The 21,553-nt window shown below is 42.6% G+C and overlaps 1 protein-coding gene across 4 annotated transcripts in view; it reads left to right on the top strand.

Annotated features, from left to right (window-relative positions):
• Positions 1 to 21,553, top strand: part of meis2a (Meis homeobox 2a) — a 74,641-nt gene that overhangs the window by 32,807 nt on the left and 20,281 nt on the right. For all 4 annotated transcript variants that reach the window (XM_079262741.1, XM_079262739.1, XM_079262740.1 and 1 more), the window contains exon 9: positions 19,077 to 19,153. In XM_079262741.1, the coding sequence (XP_079118867.1) occupies positions 19,077 to 19,153 (77 nt within the window). The remainder of the gene's footprint in view (positions 1 to 19,076; positions 19,154 to 21,553) is intronic.

Here is a 21,553-nt window from a genome sequence, read left to right as displayed (position 1 = left end):
TACCCTGATTACCTAACCAAAAGCCCAAGTAATAAGCAGCCAGCAAATACAGCCTAATTGAAAGGGCTGTAAATCCATTACATATTGGTCAGGGATAATCAGGAGTGCTTTAATCACTTTTATCTATTCAGGAGCAGTGAAGCTGCAACAGCAAAGCCCCGAGCCTCGCAGGCCTTAGCGGCTCCACCACGCCAGTCTGCACGCTTATTATTCTCATCATTATCAAAATGACTTCACAGCTGTTCACAGCTCCATCGCTCCCTGACTGGAGACCTCTCGCCAAACTGTATAGAACAAGCTTCATTCAGATGCTTGAAGGCAGAAGTAAAGCTAAACTTTCATCATTATTAACTATTATCTTGGAAAGATTTAATTATATTATATGACCGTTTTCCCTCATTTGAGCACAAATCTGCTTGGAATGACCTGCATGAGTGGGTGGGACTAAATAAAAAAAACTTAATTTCTTTATTGAGGCTGGATTTATTGTCCGTTCACATATGCATGCGTGAGGTAAATAAACGCACCTTGTGTTTACACTATAAATTTCTTACTGATTTGCAGTTTTCCTCACACAGCTTCAGTATTCCCTTCTGTGCAGACACTCAGATAGAGTTGCCAACTATTTTCTTTAGAATTGTTTTAACATTGAAAGAGTGGGTAGGAATGAAAGGGGAAATCCCAGTATTGGGCACATCTTTCAAAAACCTGGTGAATTCAGAAAGAGCAGAGCTTTCAAGCTCTTTTTTTCTGCCCTCTTTTCTTTATCACGTCCCCTGCTTGTGGATGTTCTCCAATCTTTATTTGTTTCTTTTGTGCAAAGCCCTGGCTAGTCTTGTACAAATTATAATCCCTCCCTTTTAACCTGCCTTCATTTCTCTCCTGAGGAAGAGGACTAATTGAATTATCCCCCTTCTCTTCTCGCCATCCAGTTCTCCCACCCATAAACTCTCTCTCACACATACACACACCGATTAACCATTCTCCTTTCTTTTAATTTGTTAAGCAAATGTATTTGCCATAGCTGGATGCGTTTGTCCAAGGATGAATTCTTGGGGACTTTGGCCCCTGAATGGCCTATAGCGGCATTCTGTCATTCACGCATTCATTAACTGAGGAGTGAGGAGTGAAAGGAGCGGCTCGTATTTTCTCAAACTGAGGGGCCAGCATGGAGCTCCTCTTCCACGAGCCACAGGGGTCTCCCTACATATGTTCTCAACATCCAGCCATTGTCACATCTTCTGAAAAGCTCAAAAGGACATGACCCCCCTTCACACACAAAAAAACAACATGGGCCAATAGTAACAACTGTTGGCTTTTAGATTCAGTATAACAAAATTGCCCTCTCGCTCTCCCCTCCCAGCCTGCAAGGCTTCACTTTGACCCCACACTCTCTTGGGAGAAATCCCTGAGTGATTTTCTTCATGATGATAACAAATAGAAGGAAAACTTATTTCACTTCAAATTTACCACATCGTGCCAGTGTTACAGCTGAGAGAAAAGTTCCGTTTTTTTGCACGGTATTGTTTGTTCAACACATGAAAAGACCTTGGAGAGGTGGCGATATCCCTGACTTCTTTTATGTTGAGGCCATATGCACATGCACTAGAGAGCACGTGAGCTGGCAGCCTTTAAAGTCCCACATGTAATTGGCAAACGGCTGGACAGATCAGCTGGTGTTGGCTGGCAGAAGAGGGTCAGACTGTCTCTCCACTCCCTTCTTCTATCCTCCCTCCCACTCTTTCTCTCTAATGCCACCCCCACCTCTCTCTCTTTCTCTCTCTCCCTCTCTCTCTCTCTCTCTCTCTATGTGTTTCTGGATGTCTTCCAGCCACATTAGGGGAAGGGAAATCCCAGACTGTTGGTATAAGCTTTTCAATACTACAGGGAGATTATGTTATCAGAAAGGTAAACTTCACTGTTAGGGGTAAAATGTTCTGCTGCACTTTAAACACAAAGACAACCAAACAGAATTAGGAATGCACTGCATACATAGATTGAAGGAAAATAATAGAAGAAATTGGAACATAGGTAGAAGATAGAAGAAGAGAGAGAAAAGAGAGGCAAAACAAGATGCAGCAATCGGAGGTTTTGCAACTGCTCCCAAAGTAATGCCCTTTTGTGTTTGGCAAAAGCAAACTCTAAAATTTACAATTAGCCCCTTGACGCCCTTGGCCTTTCCTTCCCTCTCACCCCCCGCTAGCCCTTACTCACCCCTGTAAAGACAAGGGTCGGCCTTGCAATGAAAACAGGAAGCACTCAGATACAAAGATACCACTCTGAGCGCTGGCCTTGTCTTTTGACTAGTGTAAACCTTCAGATACCTATGAAAATAACTAGAGGACCTCAGGAGCAAGGCAGACCATCTGAAAGTTTCTGTGTATGTGTGAAGTAGAGGGAGGAAGGGAAGAACTGTGTGACATAGGCAGAGTGGTCAGTCAGATGAGTAAGTAGGTAGCTCTTTCAAGCATCAAGCGTCTCAGGTTCTGTGCTGGGCCACCCTTTGGCCTGGGTGTTTTGGGAAATGCTGTTAAGCTGCTAAGCCAGGTGTATTGGTCCCTCGGGCTCCTTGAAAGGGAAGTGATATATCCTTTGGTCATTTAGAGAGTCTTTAGTCTATGAATTTGAACTGAATGCCCATATGAGAAATGTTTAAATTTGATTAGTATAAAACATCATTTACATTTATCTTCTTATATTCCCTGACATTGATTCTTGAGCTATTGCTGTAGTTGTGAAAATTGTGGAAAGAGAAATTGTGACACTCTTTTTGTGTAATATGAAGAACACTTGCGTTGCAGCTCAAAGATGCTTTGGAAGCCACAGAAACCGCGATAATACCAGCAATCACAAAAGTGAGGACCTTTGAGGAGTTTAGTGCATTGTGCTGCAAACATCATTAGATACACTAGTGACAGTGCTCCACCCCTCTAACCCCCCAACACATACACATACTCTCAACCCAAGCCCAACATAGCATTAGTCTCCATGACAACAGGGTGTCATCGTCAGGTCGAGCCCTCCTGTGGGAGCTGCTCTCCCTGCCACCCTTTATAGACACACATAAAAGAGCCAGCAAGGGTCATTCACAAGACATGGGCCCAGGCAAGGCCAAACCCTGGCAACGGATGTTTGTTCCATGCGATAAACAAGGGTACTAGTCCATCCCTAAAACATAGAAGAGGGCATGATGTTTGTGTAGACTAAACAGTCAGTCCTGTAGTACCCCCAGTTAAATCCTCTTTAAGTTTAATCCTTGTGTGTTGTTCTGTTACAAGCAGTATTTAACTGGTGGAGACGCACATCTGCAAATAGTTTGAAATAACCAAGCCTTTTCTCATTTTACACAGAACTGTTGAAAGATGTTTATTTCATATTTGTTGTTGCCATTTTTGTCTTTCCAGTATACATAGCTCGTCATCTAGTTATTGTTTTTAACAGAAACACACTTCAGTTTTATCTCATCTAGTGCATTTACATTTATTTGTATATTTTGACTGAACAGTGCTACTTCTGAAAGTGAGAAATTTACTTTTGTCTGTATGTCAGTGATTGAGAATCAGTTTGCTTTTCCACATCCTTAGGTAGTTTTGAGTTTGAATAAAGAGAGTACAAAGACAAAGGAGCGGCAGAGAGTGGGTTTTGGGATAAGATGAGGGGTGGGGAGGGGGTAAAGAGGGGGCTCCTAAGGGTCACAGAGGTGGGAGCCTGGAGGAGGCCCACACACTAATCTGTCATGTGCTTGTTTGCCTCAGGAGCTCAAAAGTCAGTTCTTCAGTCACCCGTAGCAACCCAGGCGACGGTTTGGTTCACTGCCACTACCCAAATGTGTGACTATCAGTAGAAGACGTAGGAAAAAGAGTCATCACATTGCCACTGTGACAATACCAGCTGCCGTGTGAGTGTTTGCAAAACAGATGTTAGTGACAAAATGACATAGTTTTGTCATGTTTATCACAGAAAGTCACTGGTAATGAGAGTGGAGGATATCTTTGAGGGGGTCGTGGTTTGGTGCCTAGCTATTGTCTAGTCGCTATGTTCTAATGTCGGCTGCTCAGCGACCCTGGAAAACAGAGACACAAGCCACCTCTGTCTGCCATCTGTTCTTCCCCAGCCAGTCCACCAAAGTGGGGCTACCACAGCAGTGACAGACCCTTGCAGGGTCACTGCTTTGAAATGCAGTGAAATGATTCTTTATTTGACTCAAGAATTTCATCTGCCTTATCACAAGATGTCAACATGTTTTCTTTTTTTTTTTTTTTTTAAGCGAGAAGAAAGCAGAGAGCAGAATGGGATCTTAGAAGGCATATCCAGTGACTTCCAATTTTCTCAGGCTATGCAGTTATATGAGCTGCATCAAGTTTGCCGTCTCATTGCAAAGGAGCTCTGCTGTAACTTCCAAGTGTTGGTGGGTCAGAGCACTATGACTGACAAAACCCTTGTTTACAGTGTGCTTTTTCATGGATGGTAGCTGTTCCGGAGATTTAGTGCTGCATTTGAATGTAATAAGCTCTAATTCGTTTCATGCTCCGACATCAGACCTTTACACTTTGCCCCCTAATCCAGATCTGTCACAGTTCCACTTCAAAGCCAACTAACCCCACATGGAATCCACTCACATATAAAGCATGCCACATTAACCTTGCATACAGCGTGCCATGGATGTGAGAAAAGTTCTTACACATTGCCATGATTTTTGTTTACTTTGCTTTTAACTTCTCAGTCCTATTGGTGTGCTTATTGAAAATTAGCATCATGCTGTTGTGCTTTTGTAAATTTTGGGATACATGGATAGCTCCACCACTTCTCCTCCCCATGCTTCCTCTAATTTCCATCGCCTCCTGTTCATTTTCATTCCTGCTGTTTGCATCTTAACGCAGGTTGTTTAATGAAGTAGCAGAGATGAGTGCTTTCGCCCAGGGACTGTTTACGACACATTTGCACTGTGTGGGGGTGATTAAGCCGTGTGAAAATCCCCAGTGTTTGCAAGCAAAAATAGAAAAACCTGCAAACCATGATTTGATAAGAAAACAATACAAAAAGGATAATCCTCCACGAAATGTGATGCAATATCCACTCCTTTAAATAATGGTTTTACAAAGGGGTGTCCTTATTGTAGAGAAGAAACACAGTGTGACTTTAACTGGCCCCTGCAGAGGTGGATGCACATGCCCTGACCACATCAAACTACAAACAGAGCAAGGCCTGTGGAGTGCAGTGAGATTTATAAACTCACAGCTTTGAGCAGGGAGAGACTCTTTTAAGAACACACATGCGCAAGGCTGACAAGACTTTTTAATGCCTAATGCTCCACTGAGAATAGACCCCAGCTTAGGAACATTTCCCTGCTTTCAGCAGTTGTTTCTGTAGTCACAACACTGATCCAGACTAGGACCTGGCTGAGGTTACTGTATAGGAAATAGGATAGAACGATATAATTTCCAATAAGGATGTGGTATTCAGTGATAGAACTACATACCACTCGTGAGAAAAAGACGAAAAAAAAAACAAAAAACAGGGTTATTAATATGGTGCTTGTTGATTATGTTCTACTTCACCCTTTTCTACATTTTTGGGGTCACCTTACTCATAACAAAATCTATAAGAAGATTTTGGTTTCATATCTTTGAGCCAGTTCCCTTAAATTACCCCTTACCCTTCCTGGGGTTCCGCCCTGTGGGCTAGTCTCATTGCCCCTGTGCTTGATTGCGAGGTTGTGGCAAGAACTGTTCGAGCAGTGGCTGCAGCTTGCTGGGGACCATGGAGATTCTGCTGCAGGCTTCTTCGCTGCCCCAGCCTCTCTTTGATATTCATCTCATACCAGGAGAAGGAAAATGCAAAAGGGAAAAGAGCAGCACAAATATGGAAACAGCAAACCAGGCTAAAGAGGGAAGGGAGCCAGAAGAGAGGAAAGGTTGAGGGATGGAGGCACTGAGTAGAAATCAAAAACAGACATGTATGTGTTTCAGTGTTTGGTTTGTCATGGGACCGTATAGCTGCACCAAATCCCACTCCTGCTATTTTGTGTGATTTTTCTCCCCTCCCCTCAACTCTTCTCAAATGCAAGCTTTTGTTTTGCCCAATGCTCAGTCCAGAGGCAGGCAGTGGGATTCCTGCACAGTGGGGTCCTTATAACTGGGAGCCATGTCTCTTGTTCTCACCTCTTCCCCCCACTTCCTCACCTTTTCATTTCTTCCCCATTGATATCCTCTCTTTTCCCCTTTCTGAACATATGGACTGGTTTTTAAGAGAGAACCTAGTCCACATCAAAGTCTGAGCCTGAACGGGTCAATTTGTTGCTCCTTTCCCAGCTCTTCCTTCTTCAACAACTACAGTTCTCACTGCACTGTGACCATTTACCCAGAATACTTCAATCCTAAAGCATTTCTGACCATAATGAGTGGGACCAGTTAAAAGTTTGGACACACTTTCCTATTTAATGTGATGGAAAAGTGTGTCCAAACTTTAGACTGATACTGTATATTACTGAGTCAATTTTCCTCAGTGTCTCTTCTCCATATAGAGTAAACCTAGTTCACTTCAGACCTCTGGATTTCACTGTGGTCACATGCTTCCTAAGCTCATGTAATGCTACACAAATGAGCATGTGTGATAGATAGCAAAAATAGCTATTCCACGAGCTGATAAGAAAAAGCAGATGGATCAAGTAAGAGGGGAGCCAATGAAAAATCAAATAAAAAGGAAAAATAAATATATAAATCCAAATCTGAGCAAAGCAGGTCTTGGCTCCAGATGTGAATCTCTCTGAATATTGATCGTGGGGAAAGCTAGTCTCCCATATCCCCAGGGCTGCAGCAGCTGACACACAAAGCACCTCTATAAAGCCCATAAACCAGCTTGTACAATTATTTAGATAAAGAGGGTGACAACAGCAGGGTATGCCTCCCAACCTAGAACCTCCTCCTTGATTCTCATACACCTACTACCACTCCTGCTCCGCCTCTCCCTGTTTCTCATGAAGATAGAAAAATAAAAAATTAAAAATTAAAAAAAAAAGGGGGGGGGGGGTGCAAATGTGTAATTAGCCACACATTTCTGAATCCTCCTTAATGTTCATTACGGAAACCAGGGGCAATTACAAGTTCAAAGGGGTTTAGGGCACCCACAGCCTGCATAATCAGTCACAAATTAAGCACTACTCATTTGTCATAGCACAGCATGCTCACAGAAACAGACATGCATGCATATTGTCAGAGTTGAGTCATAGACAGGCTGACAGGCATCAATTTCCATACAGGCACAAATCTCAGCAGCCCCAAGGCTCAGAGTAAGGCCATCCAATCCTCTTATGCTCTGATGTTTTGTTTTTGTTAGACAACAGCAAACACCACTGACACCTTCACTTTAGCTTGCTCAACATTATACTGTACCTTACTTGCATTCATCCTCTTATAAGTGTCCTGTTTGCACTTAACAATCCCTGCCACCACCTGTCTTAATTCTTCCACTCCTCTTCGTATTAAACCTCAATCTCACTCTGTGTCTATCTCTCTCCACCTGGCTGTCTCTCTGCAACACGTGACAGTGTGTGTTTCATGTCTGTCCCCGGAGGTGTATCTCAGTTACCTCAGGGCCAGGGTCACAATGGCTAATCCTGTCTTCAGGTGGCTGTTTAGCACACTGAGAGGAGAGCTCGTAGAACCGGAGGTGAGCTCCTGTTACAGGACTCCCTGACCAGGGGTCATCTCCGACGCTGTCAGAATACACAGAAACATGCACATAGCTGCTGGCAGATAAGAAAACAGGTTTGCTATTGCATAGATGCAAAGTTTAAATACATGAGCACATTGAGCCTAATCATTTGTTGCAGCTGGGTCATTCTTCATCTTTCCTCCCTTGTTCTATATCTACCTACTGAACTACTCATCTAGTCTTTCAGCATCTTTTTTCACTCCTAGATCACTCTGAGTCTTGTTCACATTAGGATACCCTGATATGATCTTCATGAAGATTTGCTCTAGTGGCCATGCGTTGCCTGTCCTGCCCGGCACCTTTATTGTTTAAGCTGCTCTCACATAGGGACACAGTCAAGTCTCTAGTGAATTGAATGGAGCCCTATCAAGTGTAGCACAGCCTCAGCATAGTGGGAGAGGAACTCATTTTTCACTGGGGGAATGACATCCATCTCAGTAGCAAAACGCTGGCTGTTTCATTAAGTAGGCCATCCAGGCAGACAGATGTGTTCACCACACAGCCATGTTTGCCTATGCAAGAGCGTGTATTAACCCACAATCCTTTGGGGGAGATTAATAGGCTACCAGCCCCTTTCCATTGATTATCTCCATGCCATTTTTTCCTCCTCTCCTTGGCTAGATATTAAAAACTAATGAAGCCTATTGAAAACGAGAACCACGAGTTTCTTCACGGATCATTTTAGGTTATTTGGGCTCAAACAGAGAGGAATCTCTTTAAGGCACAGTTAGAGTCGAATTAAGAAAATAAATGTGGAGAGCAGTGTTGAAGAAGCAAAAAGACAAGAAAAAAAGAGTGACTGTAAAAAAAAAAAAATGTGTGTTTAAGAAACTACAACTTCAATCTGACACATGGAGCTGAGACGTGGCAGATGTTAGCAATTCTACAACATAGCAAAGCATTCCTAGTGTTAGAACCCTTTCCTAATTGCCATAATGGAGGTGGTAAGCGCTGACAATAATAGAGTCATGGGGATCCTTCCCCAGCAACCTGAATTAGGGGCTACTTGGGAGATCCACTTCAAGATGGCCTTTTTTTTTTTTTTTGTCAAAATAGACTTGTTTTCTCTCTTCCATAAACCTGCTTAAATTTACTTTTTCTCACAGACTTCATTTGAAGCATGATGGCCATGTAATGTCAGAAGTAGATTACTTAAGAGCAGTGGTTGGGTCTGTCTTGCTGAGGCAGAAGATGGAGTGGGGTTATGGTGTGTGAGATAGATGGGAGCATGAGACCTAGGAGGTTAGTGAGCAAAGAGTTAAAAGCGTCCATGTGATGGGCTCACCTCTGCACCAGGCCTGGTGAAAGGCGGCAGGGTGCTGTCGGGGAAAATGACTTCCTGAGACATTACCATCAATCACCAGACAGGTCAGGCCCCCCAATCCTGTCATGAGGACAGACGAAAGAAGAAGGGGGATGGGAGATGGAGGATTTAGACTTGAGGGGACAAAAACAGAAAGAATTACTGCTGGGTAACAGAGTATTAACAATCTCTTCCTCTTACTGACTGTTTTATATCGTTCTCAAGCTCTGCCTATCTTTTCTGTCATGCTTTTCTCTGTTTGTATTTTCCAGTCCTCCATAAAACGACTACCCAGGCATTCAGGAATGGCCCCTGCTGGTCAGAGTCCTCTCCTCGGCTCAATTGCATCATTAATTATTCCACAGGCAATGGGCTAGCAGCAAATCTAAAGAGAGGAGGAGAAATAGAGAGGGAGCAAGAGTGAGATGGGGAGATGGGGGACATCTGTCTCACACCCCCAGTTGGTCTCTCTCTCTCTCTCTCTCTCTGTAAAGGAAGCATGGGAGAGGGGAGGGCCTTGGGTTACCTCAGTGAGCGGTTATGTTACATTCCTGAGAAGGGAAGGGGGTGGGGGGTAGGAGTGTAGGGGTGGTTCAACGAGTTGTTGAAAAGAACACAGTCGGTTGTCAACAGCCTCTGAGCTTGGGAGCCATCATGCCTTGCGTTAGGCCTGTAGGTCAATGACCTTCTGTTGCACATAGACAGAGAAAGGTAAAGAGAGAGGAAAGAAAAACCACCATAAGGTACGTGTCACTGCTTGTCTGTGGCAGGGGTCTGTCAAAAGTCTCAAAAGTCTCAAAAGCTTCTCTTTATCTCTTCACCTATATAAAACTGTACGTGAGCAGCGGATGAGTGTGTCTGTGTGGATTGTCTTCCAAAGTCATACAAGGAAGACCAGCAGCAGACAGAGAGAGAAAAAGAAAACGGCAGCGCCGGCAGCCGTGCTAAAATGGCCCATTAGATTTAAGGAGTAAAAGTTCATCAGCTTTATTAATGGGAAGGTATATAAATGAAGTATGAATTACCTGACTTTTATAGAGTGGTGAGAGTGAAACTGGAGTGTCTTATGATATAATGCTTTGGTGAGCTGTTCTGAGCGCTCTGATGAGCAGACTGCAGAGAGGAGGAGGACAGAAAGAGTAGAGAGAGAAAGACTGAAGTGTGCTGGGGTCCCATGAGTCCAGTGGCTGGAAGGTTGCCTGATTGTTGCTAACATGCGTAGCTGATCTGGTTAGCTTAGAGACGGGGACGTTTGTAGCTTCCAGGCCTATTCTTTGCGTGTCATTAGCTAGCGTTGTAAGAAAAATTGCAAACACATTCATAAAAAAGGTCAGTCACATTTTAATGTTTTGCTCTTTCAGATATGTGCAAGCACAACTGAACATATTTGCAGAGGCACATGCACAAGCACATTTACAAACATGCATGCAAACAGACAGTACATGCATGAGGCATAAGGACATCACACACATGCCAGTACATAGTCAGACACACAAAAACGCACACGCTCCCCACCATCCTGTAATAAGCGGTAAGCTGAGCTAGCTGATGGTCATCCTCCCATGGGGCTGCTGGGTTGCTGCCAACTTCCTGCCTGCTTTGTCAGTGGATAAAGTGCCTAACAAACGAGAGGGCTGTAGCTAGGCAGGCCAGCCAGGTCAAAGGTCGCTTTGGCCTCCGGGTAGGATTGAGTCTAAGACCACTGCGAGGGGAGAGAGAGCGATAGTATAGAAGAATGCACTTAAAGATTCAATGCTATTAACCAGGCCTACAAGCTATTTAAGAGTTCTGCTCTGCTCTGCTCTGTTCTGTTCTGTTCTGTTCTGTTCTGTTCTGTTCTGTTCTGTTCTGTTCTGTTCTGTTCGGCATTTTAACTCCCGTCACATGTCACATGTCCTCTGAGTAACATTAAGAAAGCAAAAGATCCTCAAGGCATTTGTCAGTCCACTGAGCCCCCTGCAGCCAATTGCCTCTAGGTGTTGAGCAATGTAAGGATATATCCCCTTGACTCATACAGTCCTAAATGAAAGGAGAGCCATAAAAACTAGAATTTCTTCAAGGCAAAAACTGTTCAGTAAAAGAGGACAGACACAACAAGTAACGATGGGTGATGACTGATCAGGGCTTGGCTGGCTTTGTGCCATGGAAGCGCTTGTGATCATAGATGATTGCACCTTTGGTTACCATCAGCTATGTTACCCCATCTCACTGACAGTGTTTGTCAGTAATGGACCTATAAGAGCTTCCCTCAACAGAGGATAGTGAATAAAGGGGGCAGAGGAGGAGAAGAAGAAAAATGTTGCCTTTCACCCCAGCTGTGCATTCAGAGAGGGGAGAAATTTGACATGGTTGACTTGAACACATTTAGCATCATTAGCAAACAGGAAGTGTCCCCTGCAGCTGTTTTTTTGGCTGGGAAGGGGGAGTTCCTGCCTGCAATGTAATGGACAAATGTTATCCACCATGTTTGCCTTTGATTTTTGACCTACAAACAAAAATTGACATTACAAATGTCCTATGATATCTTCCAAATTGGCTTGACATTCCATAGTTGGCCCTGGGGCTTTCTTGTTTGTCCTCTGTAAGTGGCTGTTCTCTTGTTGTTGTATCCTGAGGCTCACTACTAGAACGTACTGGCCTTTTCTGGAGAATGTGCATTCTTAAAGAGACAGGGATGTACCAGGAGTAAAGTGAAACAGAGCTAAAAGAGGTGCTGGTTGTGTGTTTGAATACTTATTCTCATAAAGTTAGTGCTCAGTGAGAGGGAAAACGGTCAAGTGGAAACTCTTAGAAACTTCTATTTGAAGAGTGAACAAACCCCCTGTCTTCCTTTTCTCTTGATTAGTCTCTGTATCTATCCACATATGAATCTGTTTTCTGTTTCAATTGACGATCAGCTGCACTTTGCTTTGACTTTGGAAGTTAAGCAAAGTCTAAAACACAATAAGCAAAGAGGATAAACTTAAAGAGAGTCTACATGGTAATCTTCAGGACTTTTTCCAGCAGCCTTTATCAAAAGGCACTAGATTGTAAACACTTTCCGTTCCTTGTCTGCTTTCCATGTTTTGTCAGGACTGTTTGTAAGCTTCATTAATTTGAATCCAGACTTTGATATTTAATTAATTAGTTAAGTATAAATTTGTTTAATTGAGTTATACAAGGATGTTTAAATGGAAGTAGTTGAGTTAGAGGTTTTCCTAGAACTCTCAGTTAGTCAGCTGAAAAAGTTGCTGCTTTTTTACAATGTGTACATACGTCATTAAACCAGCACAGATGTTTATTCAGAGGCTTACTAGGCTTTAGCTGTTGCATGTGCTTCCAATGACTTTATGACTGGCAACAGTAACAAGTGGTGTGAGTATGGGGTTGTCCCATGGAGGAAAAAGAGGGAGGGTCCTCTGCTTTGACGAGCCCACCAGGCCTCTAATGATCTGCTTATAGGTCTTAAAAGTACCTTGCAAAGGCGAGAAACCAATTACTTCTCACTTCCAACTGGCCGCATCATAGAAAAAGAACAGGCGAGTCATTTGAGAGAAGCATAACAAAATGTGCCAAAGACTTTAAATGTATTAAAATTCAAAAGGAGCATAACTATTTATGGGAGGATGATCCTTTGGCTCAGCTATAGTCATTGCAACATGATGTTTTAAAGATGTCTTGAAAGCAAGAAGTGAGCGTGGCTGTGTGTTGACATCAGGCAAGCTGGAGAAGAGAGCAGAACAGAGCTGGGTGCCCCTGAGCAGGCAGTTACCACAACAAAGCTAACTGACTGGTCTGAAAAACCAGGCCAAATTCCTGCCCTCTAGGACCTGGCTTAAAGCTTGAGCGGAAACTTTGAAAAAGGGGAACGAGATGAGATGAGTGGAGCGGAGAGGAGAGGAGAGTGGAGGGGGTGGAGTGAAGAGGATAGGAGACGAGGGCAGAGGGTTTAGTAGTGAGGAAAGGCTTGATGTTGGGGCCTGCTGAATTTGGAGGGAGAGATTGACAAAAATGATAGAAATAGAGAAAACCAGAGTCCCACATAGAAACATTCTGTTCATCTTCTTATGAGCAGAAAGGCTGAATATATTGGAAAGAGAAACCATGTATTCAATCTGATGATTAGATAGGCACATCACTGTTGCTGCAGGCTACAAATTGGACCCAATCTCCACAACAAATACAGGTTATAGACATAACCATTGGCAAATTCCAATAAATCTATGTGTTAACATCAGATAGTATTTATTTGAAAGTCTTTAACATATTTTTAGGTAGATCATGAGTACAATTTTAACAAATTTAATGTCTGTCATAGAAGTGATATCTTTTCATTCCAGTATGCATGGTAACAATTGGAAATGTTCCTTTAACATTCCATTTCCAAGACTAGAAGTGCATTGGGATTGTGTGGAAGTTATTGCCATTTAGCCTCATGAAGCATGGCACAATCAAATGCCTATATCTTGAACATCCTCCAAGGCTCCTTCCTCACCCGCTCCCTTCATTCACACTCCCTTCTCTCTGTCTCCCCTCACCCACTTTTACTCTTGCTGTAGCTTGGCAAGCAAGCAGGGCAGTTATGCCATAGAGCCTCTCTACAACCTTGCACTGTCTCCAGAGAACATAAATTAATGGTGTAGAGCAAACAGGCTGCTGGCTGGGGTCCAGGAACTGGCTTCAGGAGCCCAGCCAGTGATTGTTGTGGGAGGCCGTGGCAGCAACAGCGGTGGTAGTACTGATGCACTGCCAACCAGCCTACCAGCCAGCCAGTCAGAGAGGCAGACAGACAGACTGGGGGCCCTTTCTCTCTATAATAGATGCTTCAAGCCTCGTCAGTCCGCCCTGTATTTGCAATCATCAGTGTTTTACTGTCAAAGGGCAGTCCACTGAGAGCCCTTACTTTGCGTGAAAGCTTTGGAGTTTGGAGTAGGAGAGAGAGAGGCATTGGGGTATGTTCTGAATGCAGTTTGTATGAGGTGCAGAAGTGAATGTACTTACATTTGCTGTTATCAGAGGTTGGCATGCAGTGTGTGCAGTTTGTTGTTTGGCATCATGTGAGTTCCCTTTATAAGTTGGCGGTATCTGTATGTGTGTAATCGAGAGAGAGAGAAAGAGAGAGCAACAGGGTTGAGTCATTGACTCATGCAGCATTCCTGCCTGCATTCAGACTGTTGTCAGGAAGCAGTGTAGTTCTAAATGAAATACAACAAACACCCAAATAACCCCATACTCCCTCCCACCTGCATCCATGAAAATCTGCACAATAGAGGAGGATACAAGAGAACTTACAGTAGATATAGTCGAACATAAAATCTAAAATGGACATGGATGCAAAGTAAGTAAAGGCAGTAATTGCATTTGTTCAGCATTTACTTCATGCTTTGATACACAGTCCAAACATTAAGTCCACTCCAGTTACCGTCCCAGTATTAGTTTAGAATATAATAGAACAGTCAAATTTTTTGTTTTACATGCCTAAAGCGGATCATTACTAGCTAAATTTAGCTCAGTTTTTCTATAATTACATACAAAACCTGCTAATATAAGGTATTTAAGCATTTTTTTCTTGGACTATTAAATGTTGAAATGTGGAAACAGAAATAAGCTTGGTGTAGATTTGCCCTCTTTATAGCATACACTACAGATTCAAAAACTCCAACTGGATTTATTTGTCATATCTGTTTGATCTCTCAGTAATACTGATAAGCATTCAATCTCATTGTCATTTGTCAAAGAAGCCAATTGCAGCATTATTAACAATGGCAACTTGATATTTAAAATGTGCCAATCTTACCCGGACAATCCATATTAAAATGTCATTCCTTTATTTGATTGTATTTATTTTTGACAGTGAATATCATTATCATCCTCCAGTCACTTTGATTAAAAAATGTGATTCCAATCAGTGTGTTGGATGCAAATATGAAATGAAATATTGTGGTGCAATATGTCTGTAAAGTTAAAAGAAAAAAAAAATAGTCACAATAAAGCCCATCAATACCAATGGCAACACCTAAAGATATTACAATAAATAAAGTTATAAGATTACACCTGTTTAATTTATGAGTTGAGCAAAAATTTTAATTACATGTAAAATATAGATAGATTATCTGAAATCCCTGTCAAACAAATAATATTTATAAATATTGGATCAACCCACAGTGATCAGATAAACAAATCCTTTGTGTTGCCATGGTTTTAGGAGTAAACAGCAAATGGCCTGTGATTTCCTTGGAGTCATTAGCATGGAATAGGTTTGCAAGCCACTGCAACCTTGTGACCTAGCTCTATAACTCATGTCACACACTGATGATGTAATTAATCAATGTGGTTCACTAGTGGCTCATGCAAGAAGCTGCAGGTTCAGTGGGTGTAAAGGAAGCATCAGGGAGCTGGAAAGATGGGGGTGTGTGTAACAGCCAGGATAATGATCTGGCTGTGGGATTTGATGATGACTGAAATTATCATATGCATCAAACTGGATGTACTGGAGTCAGTGTGGTTAAAAGGTGTGTTGTAAAGTTAGAATGGTCCAGCAGTAGATGTGGTTATTGTATGTGGTGAATTGCCAAGCTGGGCTCAGGGGGAGTTTAAGGACTATACACAGCAGATGATAGAGCTACCTCAGCTTGTAATGATCAGCAACCACAGGGACTATTACTTTCAGCACAATCAGAGAGCATAGAGGCCATCAAACCATCAAATTTAGCCAGCAGTCGGTCAAACATACAAACATGCACATGCAGCTTGATTCTAGACAAATGATAAAGTGCGATCCACATCACGTGCATTTGTCCGAGTGTGGCTACACTTTCTCAGGTCAGATTATAGGAACTGGACAACACATATACATGATAATGGTTTGCCCCTCATAGTATTTACAGGTTTCATCATAATTAAAAGAGCTGTGTCATTTTAAGGCTGGTGCTGAACTGTTTGAAATTGTTCATTTCTTGCTGTAATTATTTATAGACTGTTTTTACATTTTGTGGTCAGTCCTCTTTTAAGGATATTGGCCTTGGTGTTTTTAACTGAACATATTGAGCAGGTCCAAAGCTACTTTGGAGGTTATCAATATCATCTTTGTTCTTCCTCTGTGTTTGTGTTTCTTCCATTAAATAACAATGTCATACTGTCTCCTGAGGGTAGAACAGGACTTAGGAAAGGAAAACACATAAAAGCAGGGCAGACAATGTAATTTGTTAGATTTTTATTCCTCCACCCATAATACCCTTCCTCTTTTGAAATATTTTACTAATTATGATTTACTTTTTTCACATTTGCACTCTGAATAATTTCCTAGAAACATTTTTAAACAGTTCTAAGTGACATTATGAGGTCACTCAGAAGTCTGAAAAATGATTCTCCGATTTCATGGCGGCTGCAGCTTTGTAACCATCAGGCCCACCATGTCAGCTTGCTATTCATGTCACTCTGTGTGTTTGAACTGCCACTGCACAGCCGTTTTTGTAGCTGGGATTTCAGAGTGCCATGCTCACCGGAAAGCTGCCACAACGTAAAGTCTGGGTGGGTGGCCTGCAGCCTTAACCATAAAAAATATGCATGTGTGTGTTGGAGAGAGAGGGTCAGTAAGAAATGTAACAGTTGAGGACAGATGAAGACAGAATGAGGAAAGGTTGTATACAGGCAAACCTCGCTGTATGTTTATATGGATGTGTGTTTACTATGTGAGCATACTTGGCTCTGCATATGTGCATACAAGTCTTTAGGGTGCAGTCGAGTGATCATTAGATACAGAGAGATAAGGAATAAGGGAATGGATGAGGGCTCCAAGAAGCATGAGTTGAACAAAGTGAAATTTTGTGTGTGGGTGTGTGGTGTCTATGTGGTTAGAGTAAATCTCCTTACTCAGGGATTTTGCGTGTGAGGGGGGCTTTAACGCCCCACTCTCCTTGATGAGACATCTTTCTTGTTTGTTCAAACCATTCATTACTTGGTGGCTGTTGGACGAGCTGTGCCACTGGCCAGCGTATTTATCACCAAGCTACAGCGCACTCTGGCTGACAGTAGGCGATTGATGACCAGGTCTGGGCCTGAGAGGCTGAGGAAGCCTTAATACAATGTAAATGACCCACTCCCATATCCAATCTAAGTTGTTCCTGTCCCTATCCTTTGATTCCACATCATCTTTAGCCAGAGCATTATTTGAGTATGTTTTATAGGTTTGTGTGATATGTGTACCTTAAAATAGTGGGAAGGAGTGTGTGCTTTGTTACATTTGCAACTGCATTTTGATAGTGACCAAGGTCATGTGAAAACACAAAAGAAGCCCAGGAGTGTAAGGAAGAGGAAGAAAGAAAGTACACTCCCAGTAAATGTTGTTGAGCGCATGTGGTTGAAAACACATGCAGATGTAGACATTGTTTGTCTTTGGACTTTCTGCACACTTCGCCTGCACTTGAATATGTTTCATTTGTGCATACACATACACACACAGTAAGTCTGTCTATCCCAGCCAAGGAAATGTCAGCACCTGGCAATCAAAAAATGTATTTCTATGCAAGCATTATCATCTTTCCTTTGTTAATAATTTTAGCATATTAAAAGGGACTGCATACACAAGTACAAATCAGATTAATCCCCCTCTGCAGCAGGGACTCATTATTTGTCCAATCTTAGCCTTGTTTGTTATTAATTGAGCACATTCCTCAAACCTCTTTTTTCATCTCTCCTTTAATTAAAACATTTAAACAGGCAGGGCTACCTGAAAGGAGAAATCCTCCTTTCGGCTGATATGAATACTAACTTACACCAATTATTCCAACAGTAAATGAGAAAATGCTTCTTGAGCAACTGTTATCACCTCATGTTAAAATTGGATTCAATTAGCAGAAACTATGCGAGCATTACCAGCTACGGAGTTTGCTTTCTCAATGAGCATAAGGAGGGAATGAAACTGAAATGGTAAAGTTAAAGTTTTTACAAGTGGAGGATTTTCTTTAGTCAGTGAAGAATGTCTGTCAATGGAGCATGACGTCTTCTGAAAATAAAAAAGAATATTAAAAAATCACCTTTACAAAGGAATTTTTCCATGTTGTTTTTGCAGGTGTTATGTTTGTGAATGTTTTTATGTATCGGTGCGTATTTCTGTTTGCACATGCGCACATGTGCATATTTAAGTCTGTGTGCACGCATGCTCTCTGTTTGGAGCGGCTGAATGAAACACATAGTGTCTCATTTGTTTCGTTTGCGTGCGCCCCGACTCCTAATCTGGCCCTTAAAGACATCTGTCACCAGCGATCACTGTTTTGTCATGCTTCATAGCAGGCCCAGAGGGAGCAAGGCAGCCCAAGGTCTGCCATTTATATCAGCCAATGTTCTTTAGATTGGACCTGACACAAATAGTATCATTGCAGCCCCTTGTTGGAGAATTCCATTTTCAGGTAAAAAAATTTGGCAAAGAAGTGGAGGAGATTTCATAGCACTCTATTCAGCCTGTGTTCAAGCTGCTCTCTATGAAAAAGCAACCACCAGGATACATGTCAAACATTCAAGGAAAGATAAATCTATTTACTGCAAATCTGCACCCACTCATTTTGTTGCTAGTATTATAAAAGGATTCTCAGACACCACAATATCTGCGTTAGGCCCACCTGAGAGCCTTGTTTGTCAACATGTATGTGCTCAAAAGTGTATTTTCTTTGGTTTGCGTATGATTGGTGCATATGCTATAGGTCATTTGTGTGTATGCGGGCTTAGGATAGGGAACGGCGTTATTATATTTGACAATTGTGAAAAACTTGTTTGGCCAGCTCTGACTGGTTTAGCATTGAATTCTGTGTATGATTGTGTGTGAGTGGGTGGCCACATGTATGCTGTGAATGTCTATACTGTTCAAGGGAGGGGCAGGGTTGGGTGGAGGTCACAAGAAGGTGCAGTCTTGGATTACACAATGCAACAAACACAGAAACACATTGAACACGAAACATAGGTAACAGCAAAGAAGATGACTTGTGCTCCCTTCTCCGTTTTAGATTTGCTCATGAATACTTATGTTAATCTGTTTGCCAAAGAAGCTCATGTGTGGTTTTTTTTCCCTTTCTGTTTGCTCCTCCAGCACCCATACCCTTCAGAAGAGCAGAAGAAGCAGCTAGCCCAAGACACAGGTCTCACCATCTTACAAGTAAACAACTGGTGAGTCAAGATTTCCGCTTGCCCTATCTCCACCACCAGCATTGCTCTGCCTTTTATTTTCAAAAGCCTTTACCTCCCCTCTTCCCACAAGCCAAGACGGCTAATACTCCTAAAGTGTGAAAACCGTTTATGTACATCCCTCCCCATCTTGTATAGACACACAGCGATGAACACAGATATACACACAGACAACCTTTGGAACATTATTATATGTAAGCTAGCAGGATGTTCCAGTGTTATCATGAGAGTCTTTTGCAGCTAAGTCAGTAGTCTTTGTGGTTTGATGTGCATATATGCAGTTGGATATATTTATGGGAGACTGGCAGAAATCATAAGCTGCCCCTACAACCCCCACACCCACCCCACCCCTTCATCCAAAACCATACCTAGCACTGCCACTGATGCCCCCACAAACAGGAAAAAACTGCTTTCCACCTCCTCCCCATTTTACACAAGCTATATGGTGGATTAAGGTTTTGGTGGCCTGGCCAGCAGGGCCTTTGTAGATGGCTTAGCACATAACTGGGGGTGGTGGATTAAATAAAATGATCACAGAAGCAAAGAAATGATACAGGAATTACTTATCAAAATACTAGCCTAGGTTTTATCTGCGGCTTAATTTTGTTCAGTACATTCTCAGGGTGATGTTCAGATTAATTGAACTGACAGCTTCCTTTCAAAATTCCGGGAAGGTATTTGCACGGATTTCAGGTCTTACACAAACTTAATTATATGGAACCCCATTTTATCATTCTAATTCCATGTAGCGGGGGTTCTATTTACAAATGACAAGTCTGTGCCTTTTATTCACAGCTTTCCTTAATATATTTATCAAAGCAGGTTCATTTACAAAGTGCTCTATCTGTTGGATACAGGCAGGCTGACATTAACGAAGCTTTTAGGTTTATCAGACTCACAGCCTGACAAGCCACCCGAGGGTCAATTGATTTTTTTGGTTCTGTGATTCATTTTTTTCTCATTTTTCCTGGATCACAATGAGAAACATGCCTGGAGAATTAGCTGGGTTTGTCAGCCTTATCTATCAACCCCCCCCCTCCCTCGTCCTCCCCCCTCCAACCTGAAATACTCTGTCTCTCTCACACACCCTTTGCTTTATTCCCTTCTAGCCAGGGGAAGTCAAACTACTTAAATTGGCCACAGGAACCGCTGTTATCAGACTTTAATGCACCCTACAGTGTGGATAGCATTTCAATTACACCAGTAACCAAAGATTAGCCTGTTTCATGCCTCATGCAACCGTTTCGGGATGCCGTGCACCTTACCTACAGGAGCAGAAAATTGAGTTGCCTTGCCTGTGTCATGGTGATTAATGCAGAAATACTCAGCTAGCCTGGGAGGAGAAAGAAAGGGAAACAGACAGGGACATAGATAGATATAGAAAGATTCCCTGTCATCTCTTTGGCCATTCATTTGGTCTGTAAGAATATGGAGCTGCGTCACATCCTTGTGAAGTTCATGTCCTAGCACATCAATGGTCAATTGAGCTGAGTACCTAACTTATACCAACCATCTTATTAAAAACTCCACAAATCACTTTTCACAAATAACTTTGCTGAAAGTTTCTGTGCCTGTCTATCTGTGCTGTACTTGACATGTTGTCAACACAGGATGTCAGCAGATTATCGGCTGCATTTACAGTGGAGGAGAGATTAGAAGCAGACAGGATGAAGGTCCCCACCTTTCCCTCTCCAGGCTCAAGAATTCCAAATAAATAAATTTATTTCTTCTATTGACAGCCGAGATGATTCACTCCTGACATGGCAGAACGCAGTTGCATGAAATTCCTGCTTTTTCGAAAAAAAAAAAAAAAAAAAAAAGCTCTTTAAATTCCTGGCTGGCCCCTCGCATTGTTCTGTAGTTCCCTTTGATGCATAGTTGCTGCCATGTTACCGGCCAGAGAGAAGCAGAGAGAGACAGATACAGACGAAGGGAGAGACAGAAGCGGAGGATGAGTGGGGGGAAAGGGAGGGGATGGCCGCCGTCTTTGGTTTCCAGAGCTCTCCCTCGGGGAAAGGATGTGCTGAATCAGGGCTTTGTCCGCCGGCACAATCGCAACCCAGCGAGGGCACAACGGTGCTCTGTGTAATAGTCAATAGACAGTGCATCCTGCTCTCTCCCCTTTTGCCCCATCAAACCTCCCAGAGTTGTAACGTCAAACTGACACCTCCCTTTATGTTTACCTGTAGCTCACCTGTATACGCAGAAAACAATACCCAGATGATTCGAAACCCGTTTGTTTCAGTGCCACTTGCACACACACCCACCTGCCTCTATATCTAAACTGTCTCATTAGCTAACAGCCTCACCTGCTTGAAGCCCACACCCCATTAGGTGTTCAATACTAATAAGAAGCAGGGGAAGAGGTTAAAGTCCACAATC

The sequence above is a fragment of the Telmatherina bonti genome, assembly GCF_933228915.1.
Source record: "Telmatherina bonti genome assembly, chromosome: 22".
NCBI classification, from domain to species: domain Eukaryota; kingdom Metazoa; phylum Chordata; class Actinopteri; order Atheriniformes; family Telmatherinidae; genus Telmatherina; species Telmatherina bonti.
This window is presented reverse-complemented; position numbering and strand designations above follow the sequence as displayed.